The 26,975-nt window shown below is 34.5% G+C and overlaps 1 protein-coding gene across 1 annotated transcript in view; it reads right to left on the reverse strand.

Annotated features, from left to right (window-relative positions):
• Positions 1-26,975, reverse strand: part of DNAJC1 (DnaJ heat shock protein family (Hsp40) member C1) — a 108,622-nt gene that overhangs the window by 57,524 nt on the left and 24,123 nt on the right. Inside the window, exons 2-6 of the mRNA XM_086860522.1 lie at positions 13,105-13,206; positions 12,311-12,357; positions 6,060-6,225; positions 5,094-5,191; positions 3,909-4,002 (exon numbers count right to left, since the gene is read on the reverse strand). Coding sequence (XP_086716648.1) covers positions 3,909-4,002; positions 5,094-5,191; positions 6,060-6,225; positions 12,311-12,357; positions 13,105-13,206 — 507 coding nt within the window. The remainder of the gene's footprint in view (positions 1-3,908; positions 4,003-5,093; positions 5,192-6,059; positions 6,226-12,310; positions 12,358-13,104; positions 13,207-26,975) is intronic.

Here is a 26,975-nt window from a genome sequence, read left to right on the forward strand (position 1 = left end):
TGAAAGCTTTGTTGATAATCTCACAAGGTTATACCCAGTGCAACTATGTACTGAGCTCTAACTGCATTCTCATTACTGGTGAGCCACCAGCTCTCCCAACAGCTCACTGCAAGGGTGTGCGCTCTACACCTACAGGATTACAGATTGAAGAAGGAAACTTTATTTTCTTAACAAGAAACCATTTCTGTCCAAAACAAACAAAAATGCTTTCTGCTCCATTACCCACAGGACAACAGCAGGCTCATAATTCAGTTGGTGTAAAAATAAAGACATTCAGTCCTAAACTTCACCACATCAGTGTGGAGGAAAAGTTGACAGGATCACTAAGAAACATACCTATCTTCTGTTTTCTGAAGGGAAAAAGATGTGAAGAATAATTAAAAACATTTTTCAAAAGGACCACTTTTCTTAAGTTTTATGTTCGTACATCCAAAAAAGCCCACCCTCTAGTCAGGTGGTTTTGGAATAAACTGAAATTAACTTACAGCAGCTCTCCCCCAAAACATAAGTACACTTAACACAACTGTCTATTCTGTGTTGCATACACAATTTGAACTGAAATTCTTGCACACTACACGTAGCTAGTTTATTTCATTCTAAGAAGATATTTTAGTTTCAATAAGCATTTTAACTGAGTTTTTGGGGATTCTTTTTCCCCCTTTTTTTTTAAAATACATTGCCTTTTTCCAGGTCATTTTCATGAAAGCATTAACTAAAATGGCCTTAGAAACAATCTTCATTCTTTTGCTATTTTTTTCTTATCCTACATTACAAGAATTAAACTTGGTAATAGGCAATGTAATTTACACTCCCCTTAATATTTCCTTCACAGCACACATATTTGATTTATGATACATTTTATGTATTATTTCTTCCTTTACTGCTTTGAACAAACTTAAAAATGCTGTTTTCACTCCTAAATTTAACTAAACTCAATATGTGGATAAAAAAGCCTGTGTAGTTTCTCTCAAAATACAATTGTCAAGTTTAAAAAACCTATTCATTTTCTTAGTTTCTCTCATCCTCCTCTTATACATTTTTCTTCCAGTTTCTTGACATAAAATGCAGGCTACAATAAAATGGCATAGGCCATCACAAGGGCATACAAACAAAGCATTTTTCTTTAGTGAAGGCCCACCTTAATTATTTTAAGTGCCTCCTTCTGAAATCTGACATTTTGAAGGAGGAAGGGAAATAGGAGAAAGACATTCAATTGGATAAATGAGAGCCAGGCATGAGCAGAAGCTCGGCAACCTGAATCCTCAGACACAGCTGTTGCAAGAAGAATATTCACATTAACTAACGGGGGAAGATGGATGCTAGGTGAAAAAAAAATCAGTACAAGAAGGGCTAAAAAGTTTTATTTGTTGATATTGTTGTTATGCTGTTATGTTTGATTTCTTTCAGGGGTTTTTATTGCAGTCTCCTCTGAGGAAGAACTTGCGTCTATTTCAGGCAGGTGCTTCTGCTTCATTAGTTTGAGGAAACAGTTCAGCTGTTTTACTGGCAGGGCTTTGAAAAAGCTCTTTCTGCTCAATGGCAGAGCAACATTCAGCTAAAAGCATTGCTAACACTTCCCCCTTCCTGTCCCAAACATGGTTCTTTTAAATATAGATGCATTTTTAGAAGTTCATCTACAATTGGATTAGTTGTAGCTGAACGACAGATTTTGAAAACAATTTGTTGGCTCTTAAATGACTGGAGAAATCATTTAGATTAAAACAATAAACAACTAAAATCTGTAGCATCCATCCTGATAACTTGCAATACGGCATGTAACACTACTCACTATCTATAGGATCCTTCATCTTCTGCCTTAGTGGTTTTATTTACATCAAAAGCATGAAGTACTCTGAAATCTCAAGCCTGTGTATTACTGAAGAAAAAAGCATCGAGATTTAAAACAGGACCTCTGTACCAGGGTGTGATCTTACAAGTACAGATAACTTTTTGCTCCATGTTGGTCATTAAGGCAGATCTTGCCAAAATGTTAAATACACATCAAAATCAAAAAGAACCCAGGGGCCTCTCTGTCTAGGTAGTTACAACATACCAGGTATCATTTCAGCTGTCATTTCAGAACATAGCTCCAGCATGAGGTCAACTGCTGTTCTTTTGCTCTTCAGAAGAGGTGATACTAAGTATTGTTAACTAATAAATAATAAGCTACAATAATTTATTTCTGTCACCTAAAGTCCTGAATAGTTTTAACATTGAAGATTATTTATGGTTTATTGCATTTTAACTCATGTAACTAGTGGGTCATGTTCAACAACAATAAAACACCCTGCAGTGAAGCAGTAGTGTCATTTATGTATGGGCCAATTTACTCTAGAACCTCTATCTCTTTCATTCCTCTTTGCTTCAAAGACTTCCTGCTCTGAATTCCTCTACAATATGCTTCCCCTGACACCAAACCCTGCTTGGTCTCCAATTTTCTAAGAGTTACTGGACAGCTCTTTTTCTAGTACTATTAATTAAATGGATTAGGAATCCAAACAAAGGCTAAGTTCTACACAGCATGAAACATCGTTTTTGTTGTATTTTTTTCCTAACAATTCTGACAGGCATAGGAGCTGCTTTTTGAACAGCAAACCTGAAACCTGTTATACCGGCATAACACTATCTTAATATTATAAAAATTATAAAAAGCCCACAAGAAGTCCTAAATTTAAATTATTAACTGATCTTACTGCATTGTGTGATTTTTAAAAATTTTGCAGTTAAAGCAAAAGGAAAAGTATTATAATTATGAATAAAGTTTCAAAAATGCAGCAACAGAGTTTGCTGACATTAATTATTTTCTATCTGACTCACCTTGATGAGAAATGAACATCAAAGCTTAATTTGGACACAACAGTTGATTAAGCATAACCAACTTGCTTTACGACCATGCAAAAACAAATGTTTTTTTAATAAAACAGCCCCAAAATGCTAATGAAAATTTTGAGAGAGCAAGAGATTAATTTTTGCCTCTGTTTGTAGGAAAAGTTAAAAGCTATAAAAGTGGATGCTGGAAGCCCAGGCATTATTGCACTTATAACTCTTACAAGGATTTAAGTAAGAGAGTAGGAATTATACCTAGTCTTTTTCAAGTTTGAACACAGACAAAATTCAAACACTGTCATTTCTACTACTTATACTTTTAAATTAACACTCAACATTTCTGTAAAACCAAAGAAAAATTCACCTCACATTGCCTGATCCCTATTACCAGTGGCAAAGGTATTAAACAAACAGTCTATTTAAGGAAGATGCAAAGAAAGAGCAGTTGAATTTAAAAAGTTTTTCTGGTAACTGATCTGACAGTACTTCATTGACTGAATAGCAGCTGGATTTTACAGTTCATAATATTATATTAAAACACAATAACAGCGAGCAAGTCTGCCACATTGATGTTTATAAATTACAACTATACCTTTGTTATTTTACCACAGCAACTTTAGGTATCAATTTGTATCATTATCCAGTGAATTAAAGAAATTCCATCATATAAAGTAATTTTAATGTTACCCCAAATTTAAATGGCATATTAAAATTTGCTATGAAAGTACAGTATTTGCTGATTTGAGATTAAAGTACTTTTGTTAACATCACTTAAAAAATACTGCTATTCCTAATTAGATGGATATATATTATCCCTCTCCCATCATTTATTCTTGTAGTTTTGCCTAACAGAAACTGCTTCCCTAGCTCATTAAGATTATGCATTTAAAATACATTCATATTTCCATGAATTTATGACATCAAATTTGCCTCCAAAGAGTAATCTCTTTATAGATACATATATATATATGCTATGTGTTTGAGCCAAAAAATTGATTAAGAACAAGTGCTACACATCTGATTATGCATAATAACACCATCAAGAAAAATTAAGTAACACAATTTAACATCATTACTGTTACCTGAAATAACTGAGGTAAAGCTTTGACTGTGAGACAGAACCATATTCCCAGCTTGCACGGAAGTAAATCATGCCATTGTGGTTTGTCCAGTACCCTGCAGTCAAATGAAATTGTAGGTTTTTCATTATTTCCACACAATCTCAAAGCCAGAACTTTCCCATTATCCTTTAAGACGATAAGCACTTGTCAACTCCCATAAAAATGTCTAACTACATATTAATAAACAGCCATTTAAAACATTTAATTCAAAATATGTAACAGCTAACTTCCAATAATTTCTGTATTTTGATCTCCTAAAAGGACTTTTCTTACAGAAAATAAATTCATAAGCCACATAATCACTTTAGTTTAAATAAAAAAACAAACCAAAAAACCACTCAAGCCTCAACCAAGTGTTCTCAAGTGCTGACAACCAGATATGAAGACTGTAGCATAAACAAAACAATACATAAAAATTAATGTCATTTGCAGTTCACTGGAGCATTGCTCACTGATGTCATCAGGAGAGACGACAGGCAGAATGGTCTCTGATCTCCATCCCTCATTGATCCAGTTCATGCCCCTGCTGTGTGAACTATTTAAACCTTTTATTTCTTTCTATGAATCAATAGAAGAAATAGTGGTATCTACTGGAGTGTACTGAAAGTCACTATTTCCCTATGTGTTCCTTGACAAACAATGTGTTAGAAGCCCTTACCAACATGCTGATTTTTAAGTTAATCAGATAAAAAGCATTTAATCAGACAAACATTAAAACCCCATAAAAAATCCTTGCTCAAAGAGCAATAAATTAAAGCTCAAATAAATTGAAATTTGTTAACTGTAATCAAAGGCAAAAACCCTTAAAGAGGGAAAAAGTTCTAAAATCTTCTAAAATCAACTTAGACTAGAAATTAGAAATTTCAACTTAGATAGAAATAATACTCTTTTATGAGACAGATGCCTTTAATTCAGCTTTAATCTTTCCGTGATTATTGATCTGGTGAATAAACACCGCGTGTTTATTTACAAATCCAAACCTGAAAACACATCTACACTAGCACTTTATATCCGCAATGGCTGTTACTACAAATACAGTTATTTTTCTCACAGAGTATTTCAAAGATGCAAGAAGAAAATGAGAGAAGTAAATCAGCAGCTGAAAGAATGTTTTAAAATGCAGAAAACAAGAGAGCTCTTTCCCACCTTTCATTTTTGTCGAGAGCAGCAAGTTTGGCTTCATCTGTACTCCTACCGCCTGTTTTTTTCTTCTTCTCCCTCTTTTTTCTGCTAAGCAGTTCATCCTTGATGTAGAAAGAACTACGGTTACAGGTTATCATTAGCATGTAAACCACAAATGTTACTGGGACTCTTCTGTGAAGGGTAAACAGTAGAGTAGCATTTATGCAAATGTTTCTGGGGTCCTACATGATTAAGTAAAATGATCTATCTTAACAATAACTGTTGCCATGGTATCCAGTCTTTAAACACACATGAAGTCCAGTTCTGTCACTCATGTGTATCTCCATAGCAATCAAAGTTTTCTAAGAGGAGAAAGCATTCAACTTGCCTCCTTTCTCATTCATCAACTTCAATAATGCAGTGGAAAATAAAAAAAAAGTAAATAGATGCTAATGTATGAATATTTTTCAAGTTATGCTTAGTTTTTTTCTTAGTCTACTAAGTGCAACAGACTTTTATGAAAAAAAAAAAAAAAATCAAAAAATGTGATTTATACTGCTTACCAATTCCCACCCTGTTAAGAAAAACCCAAACCTAAAAAGCATTTAGATTAGAACAAAGGCAAAGCAAGTTTAACTTTTAAACAAATAAAACCTGATTTTTTTAAACCCTAGATATGACTACAGTAGCATATGATTCTTCATCAACAAATGACAGACTTTTTCTCTTCTTCCTTCCAGCTAAAAACCCAGGACAAGCTCTTGCAGTTTATTACCAATTCTAGAAAAATTAGGTGTTTTTTAGATTACTCTTTCTGAGATGCTGAATATCTCATTCTGTAATTATCATAATTTTAAATATAATCATTTTAAAACATGAAAAATCCAAATTCAAGCCAGGGGAAGTGGCAGAGATCTCTATAATACGAAACTTCTACAGGAAATTTGGTACTAATAATTGAAGCAAGTTTGATTTATTACCAATACTTACCAGCTGTTTTTCCAGGTAGATTGACCAAACCACAGCATAATGACCCACTGTGAGTATAATGAACAAGAGTAATGCCAGCTCAGCATTGCTCATTTTTCTCACCCGCCTGTAGTAGAACACAGGCTGTCGCCAATCTGGTAGTCCATTGATTAGAATATCATCATACCTACAGTAGCAAACATAACAGGCTTTCATGGAGAGCTAAAAATGAAATAAGCCAAACTATCCAATTATAAAACAAAAGATAATCCACAGAGTGCTTGAATAATACACACAAAAGATCATTTAGTAATTTATTTTTTTTTTAGAGAGCAATGCCTTGTTTTGTCAGCAGATAGGCTTGCATGTGGAAACAAACAGGCTCTAAACACTGGGGCAGGGGAAAAAAAAAATTCAAATGTTCCTGCAACACTTACCCCCCTCCCCCTCCAAGTTCATTCACTTCTGCAGTAAGAGACTTCCAGAAATGTCGATGTGTTCTACCGTTCTATGTGCTCACTAACCAGTGGGCAGGTCTCCATGATCAAAGTAAGTAAAACCCACAAACAACTAAATAGGTAGCCAAGAACAAAAGTCTCAAACACCACAAACCCTTTTTTCTTTTACAAATTAAATGCGCAAGTGCTGGGGGGAAGGGAGAGGTATCTCTGTTTTTGGTTTTTGTCCTTTAGTACCACAAAATCCCTTAGGTAAAAGCATGCCAGACTTATCATACCTTCTTTGTAAGATAAGAGTTTCAATTAGAGGCTTGATATTGATGTTTGAAAACAAAGTTCACTAGTTTTTGATTTTCTATTTGAAAATCTGTCTTCAAAATCAATCTATTTTAAAACTGTTTAATTTCTAACCCTACCAACTGTTAGAAACTATTTTATGACAATCCCTTTTCCTTCATACAGATATTCAGAAATATCTTAGTTTTTCTGTGATCTTTTATTTACAGTATTTGATTAATTTAAAAATAAACAAAACACAGACATGTAAACCAGATTTTTTAAAATTAACTTTTCAGAGTAAAGTTTCAAACAAAAAATCTCTACAGTAAACTCAAAAAACCTGTATGTTCAAGATGCACAACCTGTTAATCTTAAATTGAACACAACTCATTACATATTCTAATCACACCATTTCCAGAATTAAATCTGCACTGAAAGGCCTAATTTGGTGCAACACATTGACCAAAATATTTTAATTAAAAATATTCTGAGTTAGTCGCAGGCCTAATTACAGGAATAGAAATAGGGCCTATATTGTCATGCAGGTCAGTAGAACTCAGTAGTAGGTTTTTCTCAAGTAAATTGACCAATCCAGGAATAATAGCGCAGCTGCTAAACTGCCAGTCTTGACATGTAAATCAATTTAAATGCAACAACTGCACTAGCTACTTTGATAGTTATTAAATTGATACCTTGGAGATATACTAAAAAAAAAAAAAATTTCCACAAGCAAATTCATTTTAAGCTGAAAAAGAAGCAGCGGTTTTCAATTAAAAAATATACCTTAATATAGTGCATATCTGAAAAGCTAACTTCTGATAAAACATTTGTTCAAGTTGGCACCATTATGTCTGTATAAAAGATTGAACACCTCAGGATTCTGCTAGGTTCTGAATGATACCAGAAGTAAAATTCATATTACAAAATTCTATCTTCCATTACAACTATGAAAATACTATGTTTAACATCTATTATTGTAAAATTTGAACTAGTAATGTTTTTCTTTTCCCAGTAATTCAGAACAAATGAACTACTGATACCTTAATACAAACTCTGTTCAGAAAAATAGCTTATTTTAAAAATAAACTTTATACTTAACTTTTATTTAAGAAATAAGTAGAAGTTTTAGCCTTTAAAAAATACTAAGATATTTACAAGATTTTAGTGATAATAGAAGGGAATATTTTAGAAACAGAACCATCTTTAAAACAAATTAGGTTGATAAGATTTTACATAAGATGTTCTTCCTTGAAATCTTCAGAGAAATACATGTACAATCTAATTTGATACTAATATACATTCATTAAGTAACTGCTTTCTTATATACTAAGGATTGTTAATTGATGTACTGAAAAAGTGACTAGTGATTGAATAAAGTCCACATATCCTGATGGTAACAATATAGTAATATATAAACCAAGATTTCAAACTAACATTTCGCAGCCACGTTCTATTATGAATTATCAGTTAAGAAAAAAGAAATGAAGACAGCAGAGCCTCTTGCATTAAGTGCTTTAAACAGCACTCGGTATTTACTAGGCTATGTCCGCTGTTCTGAACAACAGTCTCCACGGATTAAGTCTCAGAATCAATGCTCTATTGATTTTACTATCAATGAGCATTATGGCTCACACGACTGGCCATTTTAAGGGAAGATAGCTTCTATTATAACCCACTTTTTAGAAAATATACTGTTAAAAGATAAATCACTGCTTTCAATAGTAATTAAGCTCTGTATTTGAAAAATAAAGATATCAATGATTTTTAGATTTTTAACTGGAAAATGATCCTACTAAAACTCAGAAGCTTCCATAATTTTTAAATTTTAATTTTCAAATTTAGAATGTGATTTAATTTAAAGAAAGTTTCTCATTAAATAATTCCTGTATCGACATTTATATTAACTATGAAAGACAGTTAATCCGTGTGCATCAGGAACTACATTTGGAATTGAATTACAAATAATTTTTTTAGCCACCTGTATTAATTGTAACTCTATGTAGGAAAAAAACAAGCTGAAAAGAAAAGATACATCTGCAGGGTTTTTTCCACAAACATATGCACACAGAATACAGCAAAATTTTTCACATATGAGCATGCCTATCAGTTGGCTCTGAAATGTAGCAGTCAACAAACTACAAAAACCCCAAAGCACCAGTACAGACACAGAAAGCCAAAAACATTCCCCATTTAAAACTATGTTGAGTTTATTTATTTTAAAACTCAGCAGTCTATAAAAGACTTGGTAGTCCTGTACTAAAAGTAACAAATTGCAAGATTATAAACATTTCTTTTTTTCTGTAAAATTTCATAAAGTAGTTTTTAGATTTCTTTGTGAATCAATTACGTTGCAAGTAAAAAATCCATTAACTGTAGTAACTAATTACAATATCATCAATCTTAATATAATTTACTTTTCCCTTTAGGAGAGTCACTGTATTTGATATTTTGAATAATTTCAGACATCTGATATAGTTTATATACTATAACCTTGAATTAATGAGGACAATTCTGAACTATGGAAATATTGCACTGGTGGTTTTTATTTTGGGGGGCCAATTTTCCTCAAGCTGTCAAAGACATCCAGCACAACAGCAGCCAGAACAACTTATACCTATGAATACAGACATCTAATTATTAATGAGAACTAAGATAGACACCTTTCTTACTCTATCCAAGTGTATTTTGATCCCTTTGCAAATGTTTCCTGTAATCAAGCCAACATTGTTACAGAGGATAGGCCTGTTAGGAACAAAAAAAGTTCCTTAAAAAGGTAATAAACAATGAAATTAAGATGTAAGATTTCTTTTTTGTCTAATTATAATTAACAGAAATGTATAAAACTATCTATTTTTAATAAACTAAGATAATCAAAGGCTAATAAAATTTATCACCATCAAATTGATTTACCAATAAATGCCCTAAAGGTGAAGTGTATTTCAGGAAATGCACTTATCTCTACATATGCTAAAGATAAATTTTTCTGTAGAATTTCACATTGGAGTGTGTATACAAAACATAAAATATTGTGTTCTACTGCATGTATGTTTAATTTAATGTTAAACAGTGCTATATTAACTGATGGTGCATGTATGTTTATTGTCAGAATATTTGAATGTTTTGATCATGTTTCACTCAAAAGTGTGTAGGAGACAAGTACTAACATGGCAGTATTACTCTATTATGTACTAATGATACCGGTATACTTCACAAGCAACGATATAACTTTCCCAAAAAAGAAAACCATGTTTTAAAGCCCAGTCATATCACTGTCAGTAGACAACAACTGGCCAACAGATCTGCCTTTTTAAGACTGTTTCAACAGATCTGCCTTTTTAAGACTGTTTCTGTACTCATACAAATAAACACCACCTCTGACATTCACCAAGAATGACGTTCATGGTGAAGAGGTTTTATTGCTTCAAAATGAGTTCATCACTCTCTCGTACAGTGCAGGACCTTATTCCTGCCTTTGCCAGTTACACTCTCTGTACACACACCAGGAATGATTACATGACTTCTGAGAGGAACAGTAAGAGCCAGGTACAGCTGACTTGGCCGCACAGAAGTAGAAGCCTGCAGTTCGCTCTTCTCTCAGTGGCACAAACCCCTGTCCCAGACCATTTAGGTGTCCAGTTGTGAAGGGATTCCCAGCTCAATTTCCAATGTAGGGCTGCAGTGCAGTTTCTGCCCAGTGCAGGGACCCCGAGTAAGCTTTGAGCCTATTCCGCTATGTCCATCACCTCACACAATTCAAAGCCAAATACCAACATTGAAAGTAGAAAGATTCCAAAGAGGAGTAACTCCCACCCTTTCCTTTGCTGTACAACTGTAAGTAAGCCTCGGGTTACCTTACAATAGAACCAATATAACAAGGAGAGCAGTTCCCATCACACTTACTGAAGACTTGTATTAGAGACGTGCTACAACAACACCTTACAGGCCACCCTCCGTTTACGAGCTCAGCCAAGAGATTATCATTACACTGTGCAATAAACCTGATCAATACAGGACTTCTCAAAGCGATGAGATAATACAGCTCTGCTCTACAGGTTATTTCTTGACTCTGCATATTATTTCCAGAAAATTATCTGAAAGTAAACACTATTTAATCCACCACATTTCTATTTTTTTATATTTTTTTCAACTATAAAAATTTATTCAACTATAAAATCAGTATTAACCATATATCCACATTGTGCAAGAAAAATATGACATTGTCTATGTACAAAATAAGTTAGTTACAATTAAATCAATCTAAGATAGAACAATCTACTGCTGCTTTAACTTCTCATTTGTAATCACTGATGCACTAACTAGCAGTATTGAAGTAAGTTAGTCACATTTGTAATGCATACAAGGCTTAAACCATTATTTTTGCAAGCTACTGCATCACAGTTTCATGCAAAAATCTTCTATTTCAGCTGTAAGGAAATCCCTACAAGTTCCATGATGGAACAAGGTTCCAGAGAAGCAACACTGTGAAGTGTATGCAAAAGGTGCTATAAACAAAAAGCTGTGAAGATCTGGGAGATAACTCACTTTAAGTGGCCTGAATTAATTTAGCTAACATTTTTTTAAAACTTTTGTTATAAGTGTAATTTCACAATTAAATTCTCCTTAGACAGATGAAATAAAAAACCCCACAAATTTCCAAAAGTGCTTCTATGAAGTACCTTTTCATAGAAAAGGGGATTATCAAAAAAGTAGATAATCTGTACTGTAGACCCTGGACTCCTGCCAAGACATCTACAAAGCCAAAATCCCTTCAAGAAATGTCTCATAAAACCCCGTTTAAAGACTTGTAAGCTGAAAGATGATCTACTAAAACACCAACCTAAAAGCAAGTGTCTTTCAGTGTCTCAGTTTTTCTGATAATCATTGGTTGAAATTTCTATTTGTTTAAAAACAGGAAAAAAAAGTTCAAAATAATCTTCCAGAAACCAAATTAGCCCCAGGTTTCCAGTTCTTTATCCTATCCCTTCAGGTACTGCTGGAACTGCTCCTGAAGCAGCAAGGATAACTAGCATTTATTTAAAAAATATTCAAAAGTTTGCACTATTAGAAATAATACGTCTGAAAGAAAAAAACCCCCTATGAACTAAGCAACAGAAAACAATGCTGAAGACAACATGCAATGGAAATAGTCCCTAAATATCGTGCAACAAGCCTTTTACTGGCACAAGTATGACTGACATTTGAATAAGCAGCCAATAATTTTTAATCACAGTTTATAAAAATCGACAACTGAGCAAAAAAGCTGATATAGTTACATATTTTTTTTTAATTGACTGAAATAATAGCTAACTTTCAAAATTCTTTCAAGTACTAGTTTTAAAGGAGAAAAACCAGTTTGTCATGCAAAAATACCACTTTGCCCTTTGAACCATATACAATCTTTAATTAAACTATTACATATAATTTACTAACTTAAATTATGCAAAAACAAATCTGAAGTGTTACAACTAAATCAAATAAGGATTGAATATAGCACTGGTATGAATGCTTTATTTAAAAATCTGAAATTTAACTCACCTCTGCCTCCTTTCTTCATCCTTTAAAACCTCATAGATGGCCACCAACTAAAACAAACAAAACACCAAAAAAGAAAACACAGAAAGATTTTACTTTATGATTTTGAACATAAATTTTGAACAGTAGTATAATATTTACATGTGTCAACAAATGACCTTTGCTAGTTTTCATTTTTCCCTACACACTAAGTAGCAAACCCAGTGTAAAAGAAAGTCATGTGTTCATATACAAGGTGTCATCAAATAAGCAACTCTTATACAAAATTTTCTTTCTGTCCTCACATCTGTCAAACTGAGTCTTGTCTCAGGGTATGAATCCCTTATTTCATCCTGAAGATCTCACTAAAATTAAGTAAGCTAAATTTAGCCTGAGGTACATTTTTAAAAGTAGAGCTAATTATAAATTCATGTTATTTCACTCTATAAATATAAAAAAATAACTAAAATTAATCCTTTGCATTAAATTATGCCTATCTAGGACTTGTTTTGAGAACTGATCAGAAATTTTTCCCACTGCTTTTAGAAGTGCAAAACATATTTTCCTCCTAAGAGTAAAAGTATTATGTTCAAATTATTTTTAATATACAGGTAAATACAAAATACAAGTTAACGTTAATTCCAAAACAAGTTAATTCCAACAAATGTACTTGGTTTTAGTCTAGCTACATTAGCAAAAATGTAATTCAGTGTTTAACTTACTAATTTCAAAGGTGTACCACTGCTCTTACTAAAACAACATCAACATAAAAATTCTACTTCCCCCCTGAAAGTTTTATTGCCACACATTGCACTTACTTGCCTAAACTGTATTTCTGCATTTTCATCCTTATTCTTGTCTGGGTGTAAAATTAGAGAAAGCTTTCGATAAGCTTTCCGAATGTCTGCAGATGAAGCATCCTGAAAAAAAGGAAAACAAAGCAAATTGTAAGAAACTGATTCTCTGAACTTTCTGAGGATCTGAAGACAGCCAACCAAGTGTAGGAACTAAGGCAATGTAATTTGAGACATCTAACAACCAAACCTGCAACCAGCTCAGCCTAAATGACTTAACAGCCATTCAGTCCAATTCATCTTTCATCTTAACTCCTTTCATTACCATACATCCATTATAATGACATTTGCCAATACTTCCAAACACTTTCTTGCTTAAAACCTAGCCCAGGCACCTTCTGCACCATTTAAAAGTTCAACTGAAAACTGAAAATTATTGCATCTGCATATCTTCAAGACAGACATAATTTCAGCAAATTATCATGCTCAATTTCCCAAACTCGGGACTTGCTAGGAACTCTTCCCTTATTAATATTTACATGCAATTCACTCCTAATAGGACTTCCATTCAACTTCAGCTTCACCATGTCTAAAGAATTGTATTTTTCTAAAGTAGCTTCAAATTGCAGTCTTGGAGCTATACTGTAGTACTGACATCAATCTATACCTTAACCATTATAAGAATTGCACACATTTTGGGAGAAAAAATAAAACTCAAAACACAAAATGATATACCAACTAAGCTGCACAAATGCAGATTTCTGAATTAATGACTGCTATTTAGTACATGCTGTAAAGATATCCAGAAATGAAGATACCAAAAGTTGTATTCTATATCATATGTGTTATCCTCACCAGAAGATACACAAAGCATAACATTTAAACAGAATTACCTGCATTTTACTGCTAACATGTCCAAGGTAACTCTTTACAAATCAACCACTTATCTGACAATTTTAATTTCTTGATTTTATATATATTGTTTCTAAGTATATTCTCTCTCTAATTTTGTGTAAACAGGGATTAAAAACCCAGATCTGAATCAGCCGTGGAGCAGAGTGAAATAAGATAATAATTAATGCAATACTGCAATTAGTCTGCTAGGCTTTTTATTACAGATCATTACTTTAATTTTAAATTTTTCAGTTTTATAACATAAGGCTCGCTATTAAAATGCTGTGTACAAGCTTGGGCCCAGAGTGAATAATAGAAAAAGACTGAACAAGGGGAATAAGAAAAGCAGGGGAAAATGCAGAATTTATGAAAATTCAGCATGGGAACTATATTTTAAGGAAGTTTGTATTTTCCCCTTATAAAAGGCCAAAGTTTCCATAGTCTCTTCTCTGTCAAAGGAAAATGTTTCTATTACTTAAAGATTTCTCCTGAAAAGAACACACTTCCATTTTTAAATTTTTCCATTTTCAACAGCTACTTCTAAGGCACATGCACACCAAAGCAGAATTCCTCTGCTCAAACAGCAGCTTGCTTCCAGCTTGATTACTGCCAATGAGTTGCTTCATATTACCATTGTTTTATAGGTTTATTTTTAACTCTCAGCTAAGGGAAGGAAGAGACAGTGACTGAATATCTATTCTAAGCTCAAAGAAACATTAAATCCTTGAGACGTAGACTTATATGAAATTATTATGAATTATATGAAATACATGTGAAAATGAGATGTAAAAATATCTTTTAAAAATTAGGGATTGAGACCACAATAACCTCGACAAATGAGTACTTCTAGATTTGTGTTTTGGATAAATTATACCTTATTCCTTCTCTACCACACATTTAGATGTGCTGGGTACTATTTTTGAAGCACTTAAGATAAACAGCTAAAAACCTGGAAAAAGCACATTAAAAGCTGTTCTGCAATATTTTTCCAATAACTTCAAACAACAAACAAGCAAAAAAGAAGTTACAGTGGTTTCAGTTGTATCTGAAGAATTGAAACTTTAGTTTTATTTGGGAGCAGCAGGATTATTTGTGTAAGAGATCAAGACAAAAGGTAGTTTATCTGTTCAATACTTAAGCAAAGCAAAAGATTCCAAGACAACTCTGAAATAATAAAGTTGTTTAAATATTTATGTTGTTTCACCTTGAGAAGTTGAGATAAAAATGTATAAATTTACAAAACCAGATTGTTCATCTTAGTTACCAGAAATAATGTAGAGATTGTTTTGTTTCCCCTCATCTACCAACCCAGTCAGCCATTTCATAAACAATATGGGCTGTTTTAAAAAAAAAATCATCATTTAAATACTATTACAGCAAATAAAAAACAGGAAATAGTTTACTGGCCATGGTTTTATCTAAACCATGAAAGTGATCTTTATCAACATATCAGCTTACTGTAATTAAGCCTCTAAAATGTTGAAGAGCATATTATAATACCAACAAATAATTAAATAATGGGATATTACTGTCAATTATTTCATTATGACTGGCACATATTAATTTCTAAAGCAGTAAGTCTGCCTGCTAACCCATTCTCCACAATACCCCCAGCCAGGCGACCATTGTATATTCTAAACATTTTGCCAATTAATGCTACTTATGGGTAATGTTAGGCATCTTCAGGCAGTGTTCCAGATCCTCTAGGACCTGCCCTCAACAAAAGTTGTTGGATTTTGAGAAAACAAAATCTCTTCTTATCTCTACAGAACTTCCTACCAGTGTATAACTCTAAATAAGCCATAAAGAATGATTATTTTCCAACCAATAATGAAACAGCTCCCACATTGATTTCAGCTATTTTAAGAGACCTGACTCTGCTGGCCACCTTCAGTAACATTTCCATAAAAGCTAAGGCTTTTAAACTCTTTTTTTTTGAGAGTCAGTGTTTTCTGCAGACCAAGACATTATTTTACATATTACAGCAGAAATCTGGAGACTAAAGAAAGCCATGACCAGACTAAGGCTTTGCTTGTTTTAAAGAAACAACATGTTAGATTGCTTTGTTTACAAGAGAAATCTCAATCTCAATTACATCTAAGGTGGGAAAAGTAAAACCTGTAGAGGTATCTCAGTTAATAGTAGAAGCAGCTGATAGTGTTACAGACAGCAAGTGCATTCACTGATTTCTCCAACACTGCTTCAGGCTGGCAGGTTTTGCTACCAATTATCACAAATAAGCCTGTCACACTGTCACCCTCACGTGGATATAAACACCATGAGTATCACCTTATTTCCTGATAACTATTCTTCCAAAGCAATATCATCTCATCATACTTCCAAGGTTGAACAACTCTTTGTTTTGCGCTAGAGTTAGTTCTCAGAAATACAAAACCAGAAGCCTACACCTAGGCAGGCCACAGCTTGGCTTCCTATGCATGGAAAAATGCAAGTATTCATTTTTTAATGCCCAACACTTCATCAAACAGAGTGTCCATGTGTCTAGTTACATGACCTCTAGGCAGAAGTTAGAAGTTCAATCTTGTACATTTTTTTTATAATCCCTTATATTTCAAACAAGTATTTTAGCATAGAAACAAAATTAACATTTGAAGGAATCAACAGAATGTCAAAAGTTAAACACACTTCTTAAGATTCTCTTTTGGACTTTCACATTTTTGTCTAAAGGGCAATACATGTCAGATTCAAAGAATGGGATAGAAGAGGAAACATTATTCTCCCTATTTATGATGTAGTTTTGGCAGTTTGTTGAATTCTGACAATGAAAAACACATTACTAAATTTTATTTTACTCAGCATCATTTCCATAGTCTCTAGTATTACCAAAGAAAGTTCTCTCATACTACAAATATATAAGTAGGAACACAGAAAGGAATTTTTTGCAACAAAAAATAAATAAAATATACAAATCCACATTTGCCTTCCATTCTTTTAAAATTAAATTCCTGCTCAAGATGCACAAAGTTTTAAATCTGGTCTCCTCCTCTGCCTATACAAATTCAGAGTCCCACAGAGTTCATGTCCACCTTTACAATAAATCAAACAACTGGTGTAGTACACAGTACAAGCATATTACTCCATTGCCTTCTATTCCTAATGTAACTATGATTACTAATGAATCTAAAAAGAAAAGCCTCATTGTGTTCCCAAGACAATTCTTGGTGAACACATAACATATCAGATATTGCCATAGGCAAACAGTGATTAGGTCAAGGGAAAAAAATAATCAATGTCTACATAGTTTTCACTTACCAACATACACAATTCAAAACCTAAATTGTTCCCTTGAGTGCAATGCAGTTATACAACAAGACTTAGTTACTCACAATTTAGCAACTGCTTCTAACACAGTAAATGTGCTCAATTCATCTTGGGTTTTAAATATGCCTGCCAATGTCTTCAAATAGGTGGCAGTATCTTTATTAGCAATGGGGAGGGACATGATCCAGGAAACAACTATGCAGATAGAAATCACATTTCTATGCACTTGTAGGTTGTCCAATCACCAGTTAATGGGTGAAAGGAAAATGACATCAGTATATCTGTTTCATTGTAGCGCTGCTGAATGACTGTGTAGAATTTTCCACAGCCAAGTTACTGAAGCTATATTGCAAAAAGTGGCAATTGTATAGAGCACTGGCTGACTGCATTTCAAGTCTGAACTTGCAAGTAACGTCAGTGCAGGCAAGCTTTCATAAGGCCTTTTTTAGCCTTCCCAAACTACAAATCAAGCCTATAAAACTTTTGTGCTTGGATTTTCTAATTTTCTTTTTTTTTTTTTAATTCTAGAGCAATTCAGATGTATTTGGTTTCTTCAATAAAAATATTTCATTCAGTACTTCTGTGCAGAAGAGAGAGTATAAGTCACTACTTTCCTTCTGGTGAGCATCAGCCATACAAGCTGAAGCAAAATGGTACAGAAAAGGAAACAAAGGAAGGTTTATAAATTCACAATCACCTGTTTTTCTACTGTGATTGCAAACTGCAGGATGTACAGCCTGTCCCACAAAACTCACAAACAAGCAGGCGCAGATAAGTAGACAGAAGCTACCACCGTCTATTAAACGTTGTGTCAACACTGATTCTATCTATTTGTTTGTCTTCATGTGAAGTCCACAGAAAACTAATATCCCTAAGTGTCAGAGAACAAACAAATGTGACTGTAGGTCAATGATTAAATATCCACTGTCCTCATTCCTTAAGCAGCATCAAGGAACTCAATGAGACACTACAGAGACCATCCCCCTATCATATGGGGACAGAACAGTGATGGCTGTGACTCCACAATCCCTCTTTAGGTAACCCTTAGGATGGAAACCATATAGCTGTGTAGTGACCCTTCTTTATTCTTTACCCCTCTTTGGTTTAGCACAGGCTGACACAGACCCTCAATACCACTCCCAGATTTACTTCACATATACTCTCTGCAACCTGGTCCTAATTTAAGCTCCCATGACCAGATTAGTTCCAAGAAGTACACCTGAATTTGCCAAGTCTGCATGTGGAAAAACATTTATGAGGGAAATAGAATCTTGTAGAAAATTCCAGAGGTGGGAAGGACCTGCTGGCAATCCTGAAGAATATAACTCTAGGAAAGGAAAACAAGTGTCTCCCAGAAGACCAAGCATTATCTGTGAACTTTCATAGTTAATAGATACCAGCTGAGTTTTGGCTTAAATTTCTCGCTGCATAACCTTTGCTCAATTACCCTTTATTTTTACCAAACTTCTTTCTAAGACACTCATCTTTTCCAAGGATGTAAAATGAGTCAAACTCAAATTTGCTGCTTCTCTACAGATGAATACTCGGAGCATACGCAGGCAGGAGGAGAGATCTGCTCTGCTGCAGACCCATGTGTCTCACAACATTCCGTTGATTTAAACTGAATGACAGCACAGCAGGGAAATACACAGGAACTAAAAATAATGCTAAAAAGGTGTTTTAATGCTTTTTTATGCTGCTAAGTTTTAAAGCATTTCATGAAATGAAAATGAATACAAACCAGCACAATGTATTCCTGTAAGCTTCTGATAACTGGCACAATCCCTTCACTGGCATGTTTGTTTCCAGGGGAGTGTGTCAAATGAAAGAAGACTCTGTTTTCAGCCTAGCATGCCAAATGAATGAAAATTCTGCTGCCTCATGTTTGAGAAACCAAAAAAAGTGTTCTCCTCAGTATATGTGCACAATTATATAGGTTTAGGTTTTTTTGACCAACTTTTACAACAGTATATATATATATATTCTTTTTTCCTTTCAACTATTTTACCTTCTGCATTTTTTCAGAAACTGGTAATTTAGGAAAAATTAGATTGTCCACGAGAACAGGGTTGTGTACAACCATAAGTTTATATTTTAATGTAAACTTTGTCTCTGAGATGCAGAGAACACTCATCAGCTCTCAATAGTTTTAGAATTACTCTTCAAATTCACTACGTATAGAGGCTACCAAACAACAACTGAGGACAACTTTGACTAATATTGACTAATTAATATGGACTAATAATTGACTAATTAAAAATGTTGACTAATTAAAAAATCTTCCTACTGCTGTATTTTATTTCCATTTAGTTTTCTATTCTGATAGTTCAAAAGGAAGGAATTAGTAGATATTCTTTACTTATTTCACATGCTTTTCCAGGAACGCCATTACATATTTATTTTTATTCTATTTGATATATTACATTTATTGTCTACACAGTTACACGTGTTACACAATTTTATAATATAGATAGTTCTATATATTTATACATACATGTGTGCATATACCTTATAGGCTAGAGAAAGTTGTTTCTAGAGAGTTCTCTTAAAAATCTGCTTATTATATCAGATTTCCAGCCTACAGCTCTCACACAAAAACATTGCCTACAGAATTTCTGATCCTGCAACATTTTCAGAGGAACGAAGTTCTGCTAAACTACTGCTTTTGAAGCCCAGGTTGGCAGGGAAAGCAAAATGTGGTGTCTCCTGCAGTGCATTTCATGCTCAGGGCCTTTGCTCTCAGATAGCACAGCCCCATGGTTGACAAGAGGTGACACTATACCCAAGGACAGCTGCATGCAGTCCACATTCACCACTACGGAGCATGAGCAAAGATTTTGGGGTGTTGCATCTGACAACTTCCAACCCTTCCCATGATGTAATGCCAAAGATATGCTGCTACTTGATTGTTTATATAGTTTTCTTGCTACATTTCTCATTCAGAATGTTTCCAACTTCTTTTCTTACGGTAAGGAATTAAAGAAATTCAGAAAATCAGCAGGGCTACATCCATACCACACCTTTACCTCTTCCTCCTTTTGCTATTCCTGTTCTCATTACACCCTTTCACCAGAACTGACCCATCCAGTCTGACACACGTAGACATCATTTCAGAAAATGCTTCCCTGATCTCAGTTCAATGGTAATTTTTTGGAGGGAGATTTCTAACAACTACAGACTTAAGTCTTAACAAAAACTAATTACATATGTTAAAAATTAATTAATTAATAGCCCCCTAAAATCGCTTGAGCTTCTAATTACTGAATTCCTGTGTCACCTAAACAGCTAGTGTCTGTCACTTCTGTGACTACAACTTCAATTGCTAAACCTTTTCGTATTTTCATAAGGTGTTTATTACCTGCCTTCTGATGGCCAAAAAATGAAGAAAGAGCATTTGAGGGACAGGATATAGGATGTATGACTGAAAACATTATAAAGCCATACAAGAAGTGAACAGAGCACAATTACCTTCAACACAGAAGTTTTCAAAAATGTACCCATTATCTTCTGCATCAACAACATTTACAAGGTGAACAATCCCGACAGACATTAATTTCTAGAATAAACATTAACTATTTATTAGCAACTTCTTTAGCCTATCAGTAGTGAAAGATACCAATTTATATGCCCATATACCCAGACACATGCATCATATATATCTTCACATATATACACACACTAGTTTAAAAACAGGTGTAAACAACCTTACATCCCCAGCAGTCCTTAATGTTTACACAATGCTCTAATTTATACTTGTAACTGTTGCTAAACTTCATGAAACATTTTAAGAACACAGTTCAATAAGCTTGGAAAGAATAGTGTGACCATTTTTGTATGCTGACTTCAGTAATGCTTTTAATGTTTTAATTTTTTTAAGCAAATTACAAAAACACGGGTATCATAAAACTTCTCTTGCAAAACAAAATGGAAAGAAAATAAATCATACCTTGAATAGTTAATGCTGTAACAATAAAAATGAAAAGGAGTATCTAACAGGATTTTATGAAGCCTGTCCCAAGTCCATGCTCAGTATTTTAACTGGCAGGTGAATTACAGAATCATGATTAATCGGTTAGTTAAGACTAACCTGAAAAACCTACATGATGCAGTCAAAAAGAACTAGAATTTTAAAAGATCTGGATAAAATGGAGAATTGCTGTAAAAAAAAATGGCATTATTTCCTAAGTGAAAGACTAATGGTCTACATCTGGACAGAATTCATCAACTACAAAAACATAGGATAGAAAAAAGCAGGCAGAAATGATCAGTAAATCACAAGCTGAGCGTGAGTCAGAGGCATGATGCTGCCTTTCTGTGCCTCACAGCACTGTGACACGAGCAGTATGGCAACAAGCAGCCGTGCCATGTCACGCAGTAATTGTAAGATCTCAGCAGATTGCTGCATCCAGTTCAAACAATACAATTAAAGACAGCCAGGAACATGTTCAGATGATAAACAAAAAAAAATCTTACTAATAACAGGTCTGGAAGAATAGAAGAGTGACTTGTTCAGAGAAACCAAAAGGACAAGGGTGACTTAAGCTTACAGGAAAGGCAGCTGACACAAGGAAATAACATCTTTAAATATGCAAAAGGTAGCTTTAAAGGAAAACTTTAATTATTGCTTTGTCTGATCTACCCAGGGCTAAGCACTATCAGTCAGCTGGCAGCACAGGAAGATTCAAGTTAAGTACCAGGAAAACATCCCATAATCAACACTAGCATATCACTGGAACAGACTGCTGAAGTCTCCCTTTACAAGCAAATCTTGCATACATTTATCAGGCAGGACTTAGATTTAACCAGCTCTGTCACAGCAGGGTACAGTAGGTCACTAACAGTCTTATATTTTAGAATTTAAATACTCTTTTGATGATCAATTTAATAATTAGTCTGAAAATATTCCAACTGGATTTACTGCTTCTGTTTATGTAGTTTAAAAGGTCCTAGCTGAAAGACAGTATTCTTGTCACACTGAAGATGACAGATGTTTGTGCCGGAAGAGTCCATGAGATTTTCACAAAACCTAAAAGGGCTTCGAAAGGAGTGACAAATAAAAAGGGGTGGCAGGAAACACTTCTTTGCTATGAAAACCCATGGGACCCCACTCCATGACTTGCACCACTAGGCATTAGGCTTATTTTTCCTGTTACACAACAGCTGCTCCAAACATCCCGTAGTAGATGATCATGAGTAAGGCATCCATATAATTTGAGTTTAGAATACTTTTCCATCCATTACCAGCTTTACCCTTGAAAGACGGTAATACAGAACAGATATGATAAGCAAGGTTCCTTGACAATGTCTGATCAAAGTAAGGACTAAGCTGAACAAGATAAACAAGCCAAAACTTCCACAAGTAAAACATTCTTTTAAAAAATAACACTGTTCCTTTAAAAATTATCTGTATTTGGTTTATTGTAAATACAACCTTAAATGCTGCAACAAAAACACATAAATTAGAATAGAGTAGAGCTGCTGTAGTAAACCACATCCATGCACAGTAGGCATAATTTCCTCATTTAAGACAGAAAGCAGGAGCATCTCTCTCCAAATCTTATACATATTATATATGTTTACAACATATGAAATATGTTAAACGAAAAATATAAAAATATTTGCTTCCACTCTCCTTTTCCTATAATATTACTGAAGGGTTCATTTTGTAGAAGCAATGTTATTTTTCTTAGGTTAAGGACACTTAGAAATAGCTCTGTCCACTGCACTTGAGCTATCAGATACCTGAGTCCACAGACTTTCATCTGTTTGTTTATCCTCCAAGAGCCTAAAGGAAGACATGAAGCATTTACTGAGATCAACAATTTTTTCAACTCTGCTACAAAATCTACATTGTTCAATTTGGATAAATTCTCAGCACCTTTTTCCAGAAAATAACCATAGTTAAATGAAAAAAAAAATAGAAAATACCACCTCATGTATGAGGTGGTTATATTTTCCAATAACAAAACCTTACTAGGGGGAATGCCACTCTCCTACCACAAGGCAAAATTGTTCCACTATTTATTTTTAGCATATAAAAAAGAAAATGTCTACAAATCCTGAGCTTGGGCCATTCATTTAAGCATTGGACTTGATCCTCAAGGGTCTCTTCCAACTCAGAATATTCTGTGATCTTAAAAACCATCAAATGTAAGCAGTTACGAGGTAAAATAATTTTTCTCTTTTTTTTTTGTTTTTTTTAATTTCAAACCCAACTGATCAGAAGTATCAAAATGCTGCATGTTTTTAATCAAAGATGCTTCATTACACTATTTTTAGGAAACTTGGAGATTATACAGCATACTTATACTTCTGAAAGCCGTAAAATACATTTTTTAAATGGTATTCATTTATTCAAAATTTATTTCTATGAGTATTTTTCTCAAAAACATTGCTTTAAGTAGCTAGGTTTATAAAGAACTACCAGCAGCATATGTCAAATTCTTTCCTTCTTTATTCGGAATACTTTCTACTGAACTAGTTAGGATTTAGCCCTACCCGTCATGTAGGAGAGTCGTATAATGATCCCTTTATACTCATTAACTACCATTTTAATGAGCTATTACTACCTCGGGACTCAGGAGACCTCAGGGAGGTTGTAACATGCCACTACCTATATAGTAATTCACTGCTGAGTTAGTACATAGCCTCCTTGAAAGAATATAGGAATGCCCTCCATCACTCTCTTTAGTTCAGATGCATCAGCAAAATTTCTGCATGTAAGACACATTCCAGCCTAAAACTTAAAAAGCATCTCAGTTAAACTCCAATAAGCTTAACAGAATACTGCAACTATAGCCCACCACACTGCTAAATGTTTGCACACTCCTAACAAAATGAGCTGAAATCATGAGCACTCTCTGATCACTTCAGCTTGCAGTTTGATGGCATAAAATATTGCAAATCTGATCAAGGGCTAGGGTAGGAGGCAGGAGACACTATCATTGCAAAAGGCTATTGGCAAAATCTGCCAGAATCTGTGTGAGTCATAAATTAGGCAGCTGATGCCCAAAGGTACATAGATAAAGAAATCAAGTTTAGCATCAGAAACCATCAATTAAAATTCTCACAGAAAATTAATTTATAAGCAACTGAAGGCTAAATAATCTTAAAATTTAAAAACTGTGGACATATTTTAAAAGCCACATATATGCAACGACTTATGATGGGGGCTGACTTGAAGACAGCTTTTCCCATTCAGTAGCAATTTTGTATGGAAAACTGGTATTACGGTCTCTAAAAATGCTTATCTGACATTATTTCTGGTGAGACTGAGCCAAATAATCCTTAAGGAAGATAATTACCTCTCAAGATTTATGGCAGCTGTGGGCAGATACTGTTACACACAGTGGCACGCTGTTGCCTGAACTGCCCTCTGTGTTTTACAAATCAAAATGTTTTAACTGAACCACATAGCTCCAAGCAAGGGGCAGAAAGATCCCTTCCCTGCTTTTCGTAAAGCCAGTCCCTGCAAGCGGTTGTTGCTCTTCTCTTCCAGTACTTTGGAGGCATCTTTTGTATCAGGGAGGGAGAGGGGTAATTCACGCTGATCCATAAACAACCTCCTCTCCCAGCCTGCAAGAGCTGAACCAGACACTGAAACACAGACAAGAGACAGAGCACAGGTCTGCACAAGGAAGAGAAGCAGAGATGAGTGTGAAGGAAACACTTCTGATCTACTTCAAGCGTTCTTCAGTAGGCTGAGTGCAACACCCAACAGCTTCACCACTACAAAAGGCAGTGGGTATCAACCACATGTATACGCCTGCTTCTCTCCTTATGCATAAAAATAATTCAGCAAAAACAAGCCTTTTGTGCTGGTAAGCTAGATAGTTCATCACCACCCTCAGAGCACTGAGAAAGGCACAGTAATAGCCCTTACTCAATACTCGCCCTAAAGTCATGACTGAAACAGACTGAGAAATGCTCCCTGCTCCTGAGAGAAAAACAAGCAAAGGAGCTAATATAAGGTCAGGTTTTCAGCCACTGATATTCACAGGTAACAGTTAGTTGTATGGACTGTATTTGCCTCCCATCATGTGTCATCCACCCTTAGAGACCTGTCCCCAAGTCATAAAAGCAGAATTCAAACCGAACTGCTAAAGAAATCTCTTGTTTCCTCCATTTCCATTTCCTTACTATCATAAGCAGAAGTAACAGACAAGAGGAATTTTCTTCTGACAGCTGTGTTTCAACTCAGTCTGGAAGGATTAGAGAACAGAAAGAGCAATAGCCAACTGCAGGACCTAAAAAGCTGGGTGAGCAAAGCTGGTAACAAGACAAACACTGCAAAAGGCAAAAAAAAAACCCCAAAATAAAGAGGAAAAGTATTCCTTTTTCTATGCCTGTGGAAAAGAAGAATCAGCAGTTGAGTGAGCAGCAATAAAAACTTGGCACAGGTTACATCCCATTAACTCTGCTACCAGAAATCTTTTTCAGCCAACTAACTGCAGAAGATAGTGGCTACTACCAATTCATTACTTGCCTCTCAACATGGGATTACAAGATTATCAGCATCAAAGATAACAGTGAAAGCTGGGAGATAAAACTGTGGTCCTGCTGCCTCAAGTAGAAACACTGGCAAATGTAGAATATTTCAAATGCATAAGATAAGATTTAAATGAAGCAAGGTTCTCATCCAGAAGAACATAGGTTCTCATCCAAGTTTTCAAGTTATGAAGTCAAGACTAAAAGAAAAATCAATATACAAGCAAAAATATAATTAGGTAAAAAAGGACTGCAAGTACACAGCTACTACATGGAAATAAGCATTCTGTTACTGACAATCCTGCAAGTAACAATAATACACCAAAACTGCATTTCCCTCTGTGTCATAATCCCAGCCATGGAATCTAATCCATGGAGAGTTTTTTTTCCCATCAGATGCAATTTCTTCTTCTCATAACTTGTCTTTTTTGGAAGGAAGAAAAGCCAAACACAAAACAGTGGTGACAGAAATTCTGAAAAACTAGTTCTGAAAAAATTGGATCCAGTAAGTACGACTGGACACACAACAGAAATGATTACTTCAGAGAGGAGAAACTAGGAAGCAGGAAGAAAGGACTAAAATTAATCTGTTTCCTTGTCTAGCTGCCCTCTTTCAATTAGTACCACACAAACCCTGAGCCAACTTTAAGCAGATGCCAGCAGTAGAAGCTGAATACCCTGTGGCAATGTCAACAAAGAGCAAACAGACCTAAAGGATAAAAATATTTGGTCAAGGCCTATTTTTGTTCTTTGAATCAAGAGAAAGGGTAAATCTTTTTAAGTAGCTAGAGAAGGTATGGTTAAAAAAAATGAGATTGCCAAAAGATAAGAGGCTATTTTGAATTTAATTCCATCTAAAATGTAAATTCACAGTTTAAAAACTAGGAGAAAACAGAAATACGATAAAGACAATACATGCTACAAACAATAATGACTATCCTGAACAAGTAAAGGGGATTTGGGAAGGACTCAGTGATTCCCTGAAAAGGAACTACAATCTGTCGTCGTTACTCCTGCCACTCTGTCTTTATGTGACACACAGAAGATGACTGCTTACCCAGCGAGCAGCTATTCAGAATTTTTCTCCACGCATTTATTCATGTGTGGCCTCATCTGCTCGTAGCTGCATGCTGTTCAAACACGTTTGGAAGCTGTGGTTATTTGTTTTGAAGCCAATCTCGATGGCATCGGAGTTCATCAATATTATTCATCATTGTAGTATCTTAACAGAC

This window comes from Cyanistes caeruleus, chromosome 1, assembly GCF_971803275.1.
Source record: "Cyanistes caeruleus chromosome 1, bCyaCae1.hap1.1, whole genome shotgun sequence".
Classification (NCBI taxonomy): Eukaryota; Metazoa; Chordata; class Aves; order Passeriformes; family Paridae; genus Cyanistes; species Cyanistes caeruleus.